Raw genomic sequence first — 13,359 nt, 5'->3', positions numbered from 1 at the left:
GTCCACATAATGCTAATCAGTTCAAAAAACAATTTTTCATGACTATTTTCCACACTCTCTCTGACACTTAGAATTAAATTGGATGATTTTTGCTGATGTGCCTTCAAAACGCATATGTAAAGTCCTCTTTGAATGTGAAATGAGATGTTAGGATGTTAGGATGAGATGTTTTCCATGTTGATTTTGGAAATTGGAGTTGATTATTGTAGATTAGCTTCAGTAAATGGTCTCTTTAGACTGAGAAGTACTGGGCAGTTTTGCGTTTTGAACATTACGTTATGTTTTTATAGTACATCAAACCTTTTTTTTTTTTAAAAGATAAAGGTAAATTTGATTACTCATGACCCCTTTAAACAAAGAAAGTGGACCACAATCAAGACAGAACCATTTTGCCCTGGTACTTGTTACTGATGTGCAGGAAAGAAGAGTATTCTGGCAGGTTGTGTAGTTTGAATGGATCTGAGATGGCGACCCAAAGCTCATGGGCCCAAATCTGGAACTATTGAGAACAGATTGACGATCCCTGCAGTTAATGTATTTTGTAAAAGTTACTGTTGACAGACCGAGCCATGGGAATATTTCCGTCTCTCTCAATGAGAATAGTCGGAGGCCTTATTTTGTTCTGTAAACCCTAACACTTCTCAGGGGACTTGACCGTCTCAGTGCAGCTCCCACGATCTCTGACCTCCTACATCCACACACACAGCAAATCAGGAGAAAAGGGGTGGAGTCAACCAAGACTGTATGCGTTCTATTAGACTGCATAGATACATCTTATCCAATCACATTGTAGAACACAGAGGGAATAAAGAGAACTGGATATCAAATTGAATCTATGATTAAATCTAATACAGCAGATTCATCTGTCTATTTAAATGTAATTGTTAGATGTTCTGTGTGTATGCGTGAGTGTCTGTCTGTGTATGTGTGTGTGTGTGTGTGTGTGTGTGTGTGTGTAATGGATTGCTGTGGTGTTGATTGCGCTGATGACCGAGAGCTCTTGTCAGTAATTGAGCTTAATTAATTTAAGAGCCTGGGATTGATTCCGGATCTCAGAGTTTAGTCTACAGTAAAGTAGGTGATAACAGCATCATTTAACCCTGTTTTTAAAGCAGCTGGATTTAAAATGTGATTCCACACAAACTAAACCCCATTCTGTTCCTCTTCAAGGAGTAAGTCACCTAACAATGAAAATATAAAGGATATAAAGGATCATTATATATTATATTATAATTTTATTTATAAAATTACATATATAATAACAATGACATTTTGATTCAGAGTTGCAGCTCTGCAGTGAATTCTATATATCATCTATATGCGTTCAAGTTTTAAACTGACTAGTTTCTTAAAATTAAGGCTTATCACGATGTTCAGTCCACTATCCCCTCCACAAAGGAAATTGCCAGCAGATTTTTTTTTTTTTTAATAAAACTCTCAGCTATAATGACATTATGGTAATTTCCAAGCTAATGTTCTCCCTTCTGTGTGTAGCAACTATTTTGACTTTTATCTTCAGATACAGTATGTCTCCAGAATCTGCTGAAATGTGTTCCCTCTGAATGTGTAATGGTCTGAATGTTATTTCTGAGCGTAACAGTTGAGCTCTGTGTCTCTTTTAAGAGTCTTTTATTATTATTATTATAAATTAATTATAGAATTTATTGTAATTTTATTTTATATTATTATATATGTTATTTAGCCACTTAGTCTATTTAATGATTTAATCTGCCACAATAATATAATATTTTTGAATGGTCTTCATTTGGGTATTTTTTTTAAGCAAATATTGATATTGGTATAAAATCAATGTTATTAATTAATCAATTGACGGCCCTTGTTGAAACAAATCATGTCTAAAATCCCTTTTCCTGGAGTCCTGTAGCTCTAGACGCATCCTCAGTGATGAATGTCTGTGATTTGATTCTCACAGGAAAGTTGGAAGACAGTCAGCAAAGACTTTTGAAATTCATCTGGCATTTACAGACGCAGCATTTTTGCTCTATAATCCACTCGAACACAATGTCTCTGGTGCACCGACATTCTGTGTGTTTGTGCGTGTGATATCTGTTCTCTTCTGATAGGCCTGATCTGTAATAAAATGTCATCCAGACAAATGGCTCAGTACATTTTCTGATGTTGGTTCAGAGCTTCGGGCGGCTTTACGTTTAAAGATATTAGAGCTGATGCAATTAGAGAAATAATATCCTCTTTCTCTCTGTTTTGTCTGTCTAGGAACGGGTGGAGTATCTCTTTCTGATTATTTTTACGGTGGAAGCATTTCTGAAAGTTATTGCATACGGGCTGCTGTGTCACCCAAATGCGTACCTGCGGAATGGCTGGAACCTGTTGGATTTCATCATTGTGGTGGTAGGGTGAGTACAAGCTCCCTGTGTAACCCCCAGTAACCCTTGAGACACATATGGACAAGTAAGTGTTCTCTAGTGTATGGTTTGAATTATCATAGAAACTTTTAATAAAGAAAAATGGTTTTTATAACGCATCAGTGTGTATAGCTTCATTGTGTTTGCACAGAAGCCACATCTGAAGAGGCAAATATAAAAGCTGAGCACAGGTTGTTTAAACGGATAATTCACCCAAAAATGAAAATTTGCTGTTCATTTACTCACTAATTCATATAATGCAAGTCAATGGCTACCGTCACTTTGAGAGTCAAAAAAATATACAGACAAAATAAAATTAATACCTGTGGCTCCTGAAGATTCATTGAGGTCTTATGAAGCGAAGGTCATTGCAAGAAACTGAACGTTATTTACAACATTATTACCTATAATCCACAGCCTCTGGCAACGGTCCTGAGCGTGTTCACGGCAGTCTGAAGCATGAGCTTCCTGTTGCATAATGATGTATAAAAGACCTCAATGTATCATCATTAGCCATTGACATGCATTATATAAATCACCAATTATTATATGAATATATATATATATATATATATATATATATATACAGTGGGTACGGAAAGTATTCAGACCCCCTTCAATTTTTCACTCTTTGTTATATTGCATCCATTTGCTAAAATCATTTAAGTTCATTTTTTTTCCTCATTAATGTACACACAGCACCCCATATTGACAGAAAAACACAGAATTGTTGACATTTTTGCAGATTTATTAAAAAAGAAAAACTGAAATATCACATGGTCCTAAGTATTCAGACCCTTTGCTCAGTATTTAGTAGAAGCACCCTTTTGATCTAATACAGCCATGAGTCTTTTTGGGAAAGATGCAACAAGTTTTTCACACCTGGATTTGGGGATCCTCTGCCATTCCTCCTTGCAGATCCTCTCCAGTTCTGTCAGGTTGGATGGTAAACGTTGGTGGACAGCCATTTTTAGGTCTCTCCTGAGATGCTTAATTGGGTTTAAGTCAGGGCTCTGGCTGGGCCATTCAAGAACAGTCACGGAGTTGTTGTGAAGCTACTCCTTCGTTATTTTAGCTGTGTGCTTAGGGTCATTGTCTTGTTGGAAGGTAAACCTTCGGCCCAGTCTGAGGTCCTGAGCACTCTGGAGAAGGTTTTCGTCCAGGATATCCCTGTACTTGGCCGCATTCATCTTTCCCTCGATTGCAACCAGTCGTCCTGTCCCTGCAGCTGAAAAACACCCCCACAGCATGATGCTGCCACCACCATGCTTCACTGTTGGGACTGTATTGGACAGGTGATGAGCAGTGCCTGGTTTTCTCCACACATACCGCTTAGAATTAAGGCCAAAAAGTTCTATCTTGGTCTCATCAGACCAGAGAATCTTATTTCTCACCATCTTGGAGTCCTTCAGGTGTTTTTTCATGTGTCTTGCACTGAGGAGAGGCTTCCGTCGGGCCACTCTGCCATAAAGCCGCGACTGGTGGAGGGCTGCAGTGATGGTTGACTTTCTACAACTTTCTCCCATCTCCCGACTGCATCTCTGGAGCTCAGCCACAGTGATCTTTGGGTTCTTCTTTACCTCTCTCACCAAGGCTCTTCTCCCCCGATAGCTCAGTTTGGCCGGACGGCCAGCTCTAGGAAGGGTTCTGGTCATCCCAAACGTCTTCCATTTAAGGATTATGGAGGCCACTGTGCTCTTAGGAACCTTAAGTGCAGCAGAAATTTTTTTGTAACCTTGGCCAGATCTGTGCCTTGCCACAATTCTGTCTCTCAGCCCTTCAGGCGGTTCCTTTGACCTCATGATTCTCATTTGCTCTGACATGCACTGTGAGCTGTAAGGTCTTATATAGACAGGTGTGTGGCTTTCCTAATCAAGTCCAATCAGTATAATCAAACACAGCTGGACTCAAATGAAGGTGTAGAACCATCTCAAGGATGATCAGAAGCAATGGACAGCACCTGAGTTAAATATATGAGTGTCACAGCAAAGGGTCTGAATACTTAGGACCATGTGATATTTCAGTTTTTCTTTTTTAATAAATCTGCAAAAATGTCAACAATTCTGTGTTTTTCTGTCAATATGGGGTGCTGTGTGTACATTAATGAGGAAAACAAATGAACTTAAATGATTTTAGCAAATGGCTGCAATATAACAAAGAGTGAAAAATTTAAGGGGGTCTGAATACTTTCCGTACCCACTGTATATATATATATATATATATATATATATATATATATATATATATATATTGCTGACAATGGGTGACTTTTATCTGAACATACAGTTAATTTCCAGGACCTGCTGAAAATTGGATGGGGTTATCAAATAGTCTAGTTCACTTTTCAAAATAGAAAAAAAAGGGCTGAAATTATCTTATTTTATTTTTAAATTGAGTTTTAAGGTACATCTTATTAATAGTGCTTCAAATAGTATTTTAAAAAATCCAGAATGTTTAAAGACTCCAGTCATATTATAGATGATGCTGCATCCTGAGTAAGTCAAGACTGCTATTATATAATGACTAAAACAAAAAATTACTTTAATTAGCTAAAATATTTTTCAATCTGGAATATAAAATGATAATGAGTCAGTAACTTCCTCTTTCATTCTCTCATTCAGGCTCTTTAGTGCAATATTAGAGCAGGCCACTAAAGGTGACGGTGGGACTTCAATGGGAGGCAAGGCTGCAGGGTTTGATGTAAAAGCCCTGCGAGCCTTTAGAGTGTTAAGACCTCTGAGACTCGTGTCTGGAGTACCTAGTGAGTACACGCACACATACATACACACACACACGCGCACACACACACACACACACACACACACACACACACACATACTCTCTCTCTCTCATCTGATGATTGCTGAGTAAGTCGTTCATGAGTCAGGGCTGAGAAACAGAGAGAACATGAATTTAAATTTCCTTTCTGTAGGAGGATCTGAAATGATTCTACAAAATGTAGATTCAGTAATCACAACCCAGAAATTCAGGAGTCAAAACTCTATTAAGCTGTTGTTATCAGCAGGTGTAAGCATAGCTTTTTATTATTGTGTAGGCAAATCCATTTCCTTTTTGATTGGCAATTTTGTCCAGAATGCGACTGTTCATTACCCGTTATTATTATGCGTCTCTCTGGAATACTTGATTCTGTTTAGGCAGTTGCTTTATTCTGCAGTCAAATATTTTTTTACGACACTTAAGTATAATGACTGTTAAACTGTTTACTGTAATTGACCATCCATTGTAAGCTGTTCTGGCTTCACTTCACATTGAGATCCTGATCATGATCAGCTGACTGTATATGCTCATTTTATTATTAATCATATTCAAAGTATTAACAGTTACTTTGCACTTCACACATAAAACAAAGAAAAATATCCATGAGGAAAATGATTACTTAGAGGGTTTGTTTTAGATTAATTTCCTGTGTGGTTGCAGGTTTACAGGTGGTGCTGAACTCCATCATTAAAGCCATGGTTCCCCTCCTGCACATCGCTCTGCTCGTTCTGTTCGTCATCATCATTTATGCCATCATCGGCCTCGAGCTCTTCATGGGCAAGATGCACAGAACCTGTTTTTTCCTCAAAGGTCAGGACTCTTTAGCATTTGTTCTTTAGCATTTGTTCCTCCCTTGTTCTAGTCATTGGCCCCTGGTCTTTACCCAGATCTACTGACAAAATCTTATTTTCGTCCAGGTCCTATTTCTGAAGAGAAGCCGGCCCCCTGCGCCCCAAGCACTGCCCATGGACGACACTGCTACCCACCCAACATAACGGAGTGCAAGATGGGATGGGAGGGTCCAAATGATGGAATCACGAACTTTGATAACTTTGCATTTGCCATGCTGACTGTGTTTCAATGCATCACGATGGAGGGCTGGACTGACGTCCTGTACTGGGTGAGTCTGCTCCAGTAACGGCACACCACACTTTTTGACTATACACATGAGCAAACATGGTCCAGTACAGAGAGACATGCACAGCACATGAATGGGGTACGGTTAGGAATATTTCCCAGTGTCTTTAGTTAAATATAGGAACCTTATTGGAATTTCTAAAGGGAATCCCAATGTAACCATAATGGAAATTTTCTCATAGGATTTTACACAAAAACTAGGCATTTTAGAACATACAATTGTCAACAGGACTATTATGATTACCTGCCAGATAAAATGCATAACATTTAAAGCATTATACTTTATAAAAACATTATAAAGTATAATGTTTTTGCGGCTGGCCTTATTGCATATGCATTTGTTGAAGTTTTCCTTTCAGACAAGATGTATAAGAGGAGAGTGTTTAAATAAATCATACATCATCAAAAAAGCATGTCTTAAACCAGATGCTAATATCCGCTGCTCTTGGTAGATTGCGTTGGTCATTATGGAAATGGTCCGGCTGCGTCTGTTCTTTAATTTGCTAGTTGTCAGTAGATCACACTACTTGCAGAACTTTCCACTCACATCGGCGCTTTTTTGGAATTGCACTCTCATGCTAATTTGCCCTGTTTAGTAAATCTGGCCATTAGTATGTAATTAGTAATATAATTATTTCTAGCTAATATATAAAACAGTTGATAAAAATAAACATTGAACATTCTTGTATGGTGGGGCCATTGAAAATGTTTTCAAGACAAGTAAAAATCAGAACTACTTGCCCGTCTCGCTAGCAGAAAAAAAAATCCTTTTGAGCCCTGTGTGTGTGATTATATCACTGCTGATCTCTACAGGCCATCTATACTGTATCTCAGTCTTCTGCACTCTTCCAGATACTTAAAGTGATTGACGGTTTTCCTGATGACATCTTTTAACGCAGTCAAACAGACTCAGCTGAACGTTTCTCTCTCTGTCTTTCTCTCTGTTGAAGATGCTTTATGCTTCATGGGTTTGCTTGATGTTCTGGGTTTCTGAGGGACAAGCATGTGCTGTTCACTGCACTCATTTCTGCTGACTGTCTCTCTGCTCTTCTTTCTTTTTTCTAACTGTCCCCTCCTCGTCTCAGATGCAGGATGCCATGGGTTATGAGCTTCCGTGGGTCTATTTTGTCAGTCTGGTCATCTTTGGATCCTTTTTCGTTCTAAATCTGGTTCTGGGTGTGTTGAGCGGGTAAGCATTGTGTGCTGAGTGTGTGTGTTTTCTGTGGACAACACAACAAGCTCTGACCGAACCATCCAACATTTTCTTTCTTAAAGCACTGGGACTGATCGAGCCACAGAGGGTTTGTGTAGCACTGCCCATGTAGACACATACTAATCAATCATTCATCCCTCTTCAACTCTGTACCCCTCCATCCATCCATCCCTGTCTCTCCCCATACTCAATCCCTCCCTCCATTCCCAGGTGAATGATGCTGTAGGGAATTCCTGGCCGTGGCTTTATTTTGTCACTTTAATCATCATTGGCTCCTTTTTTGTTCTTAATTTGGTTCTTGGGGTTTTAAGCGGGTAAGGGACACTCATTCATTCTCTCTCCATATTTTTTCTCTCTTTCTAACTTAATTTTTATCCTTTGTCGGAGAGAATGTGTGAGAGAGCTCTGTTATCTTCTTGTGCTTAACACAAAAGAATCAGAGGTGTTTTGTTTCCTTTTTCTCTTTCTATTATTAAAAATTAGTTTCTGATGAGACTCTAATGTCTAATTACTTGTGTGCATTTTATAGCCAACTATGCTATGAAGTTAATCAAACTTCTCTGAAATGTGCCCAAAAGTCAACATGAAATCAGCATTGACCCTATTGAATTAAATTCACATTCATAATGTCATTGTGAGTGATTTTCTTGTTAATTATCTTGTTCTGTTTCATGCAAGAAATACACTACCGTACAAATGTTTTGGGTCAGTAAGATTTGTTTTTAAAGAAACTTATGGAAGCTTGTTTCTGCCACTAAATAAAAAAATAAAAAAAGGTAATTGCGACTGTTTATCACACAATTCTGACTTTATAACTCACAATTCTGACTTTTTTTCTCAGAATTGCGAGATCTAAACTCACAATTGCAAATTATTGTCAGAATTGCATGATATAAACTCGCAATTGCGTCTTATAAGGCCAGAATTGCGTGATATAAACCTGCAACTGTGTCTTATAAAGTCAGAATTACATGATATAAACTCGCAATTGTGGCTTATAAAGTCAGAATTGCTTGATTTAAACTCGCAATTGCTTCTTTTTTTCTCAGAATTGTTTATATCTCGCAATTCTGACTTTATATCTCACAATTCTGACTTTATATCATGCAATTCTGACTTTATATCACACAATTATTACTTTATAACACGCAATTCTGACTTTATAACTCAATTCTGACTTTATATCACACAATTCTAACTTTATATCACAATTATGACTTTATAACACGCATTTCTGAAATTCTGAAATTTCAGAAATTCTGAAAAAAAAAGTCAGAGTTATGAGATAAAAAGTCGCAATTACCTTTCTTTCCTTTTTTTTTAATGGTGGAAACAAGCTTCCATAGAAACTGATACTTTTGTTCAGCAAGGATATATTGTCATTTATCAAAGGTTACACTGAAGGCATTTATAATGTTGTGAAGATTTCTATTTCAAATAAATGCTGTTGTTTTGAGCAGCACAATGTTCAATGTTTCATGAGCATTAAATCAACATAATTAGAATGATTTCTGAAGGATCACGTAACACTGAAGACTGGCATTATTTTCCTGGAGTAATTACTGAAAATTACTGGAGTCATTTTGGAGTCATTTTAAAATATATTAATGTAAAAAACAGTTATTTTAAATTATAATAATATTTCACATTATTCATGTTTTTACTGTATTTTTGATAAAATAAATGCAGCCTTGGTGACGTATTACACTTATTACAAAAACTAGTGTATATAGTGAACTAGTGAATACTATTTTATGTTGACTTTAATTATTTTTAAAAAACTTATTTTTAATATTCAATTGTACTTTTAAAATAATTCTTTAATTTTTTTTTTTAATTTAGTCTGTTCATTTTATGGGATGGATATTTAGAGAAAGTCTCTCCTCTTTTCAGAGAGTTCTCTAAAGAGCGAGAAAAGGCCAAAGCTCGCGGCGATTTCCAGAAGCTCCGTGAGAAGCAGCAACTGGAGGAGGATCTAAAGGGCTACCTGGACTGGATCACGCAGGCGGAGGATATCGACCCTGAGAATGACGACGAGGGACTGGATGACGACAAGCCTAGAAATCGTAAGTATGAAGTAGGGAAGCACCAGGGTTGGGAATTGATCTGCTCATAGGTTGTTAGAATCTGAGATGTTTGCGAGAGCGTATATTAATTTTATATTAATATATTAATTTTAAATGCAAACGAGGACATTGAAATGCTTTAAGTGTTACAATGTTAAACTGACTGGATTGCTTTAATCTATACTTAATCTGAAAATACTTCCAAATCTATAAAAATCTACATGAAATATGTTTTTTCTTTTATCTCTGGCCCTTCAAGCATGATTACGGCCTAACTTCACGCAGCTAGGCTTATGTACAGTCTCTTTCTCCACATGTGAAAACAATCCTGAAAATATTAGAAACACTGTGTGGATTTTGAGTAATATTCTTTAAAGAAACAAATTTGCCTATTGGCTAGTTTTTATGTATCTGTTTTCCATTTGAAAATAAATAGCAGCTCACCCTAAAAGATTTATTGTGCAGACTGGCTGCCAAATTCTAGTGGACAAAACCTCATCCTGCTTACTGAGACAGATATAAATCATTAGCTCATATTACTATACTTCAGATATGTTATAGATTATTGTTGCAGATGAGAGTTCTCCATCAGAAACTCAACACAAACCAAAACTCGAAGGGATAGATGGATGTGTTTGTGCTTGTGCTTGTGCTTGTGCTTGTGCTTGTGTGTGGACTGGTTTTGCTATCCTTATTAGGGATAAAAGCAGCAAACAGAAGCGGACTAAACCTTCTTGTGAGGATATTTCCATAAGGATAAAAGTTTCATAGAGGATCTAGATAGTGATCTTGATCGAGCGAGATGTCTAAAAATGCCAGTTTTAGGCTTAGAGTTGGTTTAGGGTAATTATAATTCATCTATATTAAGAATAATAGATGGGGGAGTTCCTGCAGGGATATATATACAGACGTGTTTGTGTGTGTGTGTGTGTGTGTTTTTGGACTTTTTTTTTTTTTGACTCCGGCGTTTCATAGCCTGAGATTATGTATTGTCAGTCCAGCCTGAGATCACATGGGAAAACACTTTCACACACGCACAGAATATTCAGATATACTCTAATCCACATGCTGACGTACATCTGGTGGCACAAAATGGAACTGCACCTGATTAATGCAACAGATTATTTGTATTTTTTTGTATCAACAGTGATGTTTTATGTTAAGTGTTTTGTGTCAAGTGTCTTGAGTTGGGTGTGACTGCCGTGCTCAATGATAATTGTTCAGGATGGAGGGGACTGGTGGTGTCTCTCCCTCTCTTTTAGTGTCTTGTGAATGTGTCTGTCTTTGACTGTTTGAGTCTTGCTCTGTTGTTTTCAGGGAAGACTCATCGTTTACAGTACATCCGTGGAGCGGTGAAGAAAAAAGCGGCTCTGCTTCGTAAGGCGTGTGCGTCTCCATAGCAACCACGGTTTACTTTTGCGTCTGCATGGCAAAAGTGCAACAAGCCCCCCAGACCTTTATACTGACCCCTAACCCGTCCTCACCCTCCAATCTGGGTACGGAGGGTGATGGGGACTCCCTGATCAGTTCTTCATATTTTAGATTTCTGAATGATGATGGGCATGAAGATCTGAGAGTTTTGAAATTTGGACTCACTGCTCTTTTGGGGTGGTAGTTTTTTCTGTTTGAAATATCTGGACTTATAACTAGCATGTTATTGTTGTTGTTTTTTTTCTCCAGGTATTTTAACCAGAATCAGGTGCTTTGTATTCAATTTCAGTCACACATCAGACTCCTGTTCCGATGTGATCTGCATGTGATGCCTAGACAGAAACAGTTCTGTTGTGCACATCACGGTCCAGATGGTTCTGACTCTGAGGTTGTGATTTCTTTTTGACAGCCATTGTGAGACGTTCATAGAGATAGAATGCAAAGTATTGTGGATGTATTTTTTTTTTTTCAGACTCATGTTGCTTCTCCCCATTGGTCTACGCTAGCTTTGCATTAGTGTATCTTTAATAAAACAAGAAGTAAAAATTACTTCTAGTAACAATCATTTTCATCTTAAATACATTAATTTTCAAAATACATAATCAGTGTACTAATGATGTAATGTCACTGTTCGACATCTGTAATCCTCTCTCGGAATATCCAATCAAACATAATCCCATAATCCCATTTCCAAGGGTGGTGTATTCTGGTTGATAATGTGCTATTTTTTTTTATCTGAGAAATAGAATTAGGGAAAAAGGTCAGAGCCAATGAGAATGCAGCATGGAATTTAGAGACCCTGCTTGACCCCGCCCCTTGTGCATGTTAATGAGATGGAATTGTAGGCCTGCATGCTGATTGGTAGATTAGCATAGTTTTGGCTGGCAACAGAATCTTTTACATGACAAACTGTTTTGTTTTGTTTTGTTTTTTGTTTTGTTTGGTTTTATGCTGTTTGAGGCCTGGTTTAATCAAGATCTGTTCATAGGTTCAACACCCATAAAACTATACGAACAGTATAGTATGTTGTAAGTATGTGTCTGTTGATGAAGTGTGGTATTCTTTGCAAGCACTTTCTGGGGGACATATTCTCACATATTTCATCTTAAATGTTCATCTTAAATGTTAAAGGTCACGTCTGAGCATTGATAAAGACAAAAGGTTGGCTTGGCTGTCATCTGGACTGTTGAGTCTGTTTATAAAGAATTGGCACAGTAACAATTGTGTTTATATATTAGGATTTTGTTATATTTTGTCCTTATGACTGTAATTTGAGATTATTCAGTTTTTTTTTTTTTATTTGCATATTACCGACAACCAGATTTATGATATTTACAGCATCATACTTAAAATTAGCTAGTCTCTGTTTCTCAGTGAAACTGCACTTGTCGATAACATAGGAAAGAAAACATTGTGATTATTCGCATTTGTCATTTAGTAATTGTTCATTTTGGACCCTGGTCTAATCTCTGCTGTCAATGTGTCAGGGTAAGCGTGTAAGTAAGGGTTCTTTACAGGTTGGAAGTCAGTTGCTTGTGTGTGTGTGTGAGTGCGTGTGAAACCAGCCTTTGATGAGCAATGAGTATTGTCTTTACTGGTAATTCATCACTCTCTCTCTCCTCTCTCTCTCTCTCTCTCTCCCTCTCCCTCTCGTGCAGTGAGTATGCCGGCCAGTGAAAATGAGTCAGTGAACACTGATAATGCTCCAGCTGGAGACATGGAAGGAGAGACCTGCTGTACCCGCATGGCGTAAGTCCCCACAGCATCCCGTTCCTCCTCTTTTCTCCTCTTCCTTCTGCTCTACTTCCTGATCATCTCCTTTGCTTTTCTCTAATTCCAATATTAATCTTTTTTCCATGTTTAATTCTCTTCAGACATATTCTTTTCAGTATTCAGACATTTACAAAAAAATCTCAGTAGTAAGGTTGAGCTCTAGTTTTAGCTCTAGTCCCAAGTTAAAGCCAGCAAGCTGGCAGGCGAGGTCAGCAGGGCCCAGTGGGCGGCTCTTGGCACTCCCGTGATCTTCAGTGTCATTTTCTCTCTGTACATCTGTTGCTGTTGTCTGTTTTCCAGCTGATCTGCCCCGTCAGTGATCAGTGTTTTATGTCACAAACACAGATAGGAACATAAAAGCCATAATAGTTATTATACACTGTACAGTATAAACATTCCCACAGATAATGAAAATTATTCACAGAGTGAATCTATTAAACAGTTAAATCAGAAGAACTGTTGAATTACTCACAAATGTGAATACAAAGTTAAACAGAAAAAAAATGTATTCCCGTAAACTGAGTCTTTCCTGACTTCTGTCAACTTCTGTCAAGCCAATGCAGCACACTGAACAGAA

General features: G+C 37.7%; 1 protein-coding gene across 1 annotated transcript in view; it reads left to right on the top strand.

The window, feature by feature from the left end:
* The window catches only part of cacna1c (calcium channel, voltage-dependent, L type, alpha 1C subunit), a 155,299-nt gene that overhangs the window by 102,773 nt on the left and 39,167 nt on the right, over positions 1–13,359 (top strand). The window contains 7 exon segments of the mRNA XM_051892297.1: positions 2,236–2,375; positions 5,006–5,145; positions 5,823–5,972; positions 6,080–6,282; positions 7,723–7,826; positions 9,406–9,578; positions 12,668–12,758. Of these exon segments, the coding sequence (XP_051748257.1) occupies positions 2,236–2,375; positions 5,006–5,145; positions 5,823–5,972; positions 6,080–6,282; positions 7,723–7,826; positions 9,406–9,578; positions 12,668–12,758 (1,001 nt within the window).

Source organism: Ctenopharyngodon idella, chromosome 4 (genome assembly GCF_019924925.1).
Source record: "Ctenopharyngodon idella isolate HZGC_01 chromosome 4, HZGC01, whole genome shotgun sequence".
NCBI lineage: Eukaryota > Metazoa > Chordata > Actinopteri > Cypriniformes > Xenocyprididae > Ctenopharyngodon > Ctenopharyngodon idella.
The sequence above is the reverse complement of the archived record's forward strand: the minus strand, read 5'-3'. Positions and strand labels throughout refer to the sequence as shown.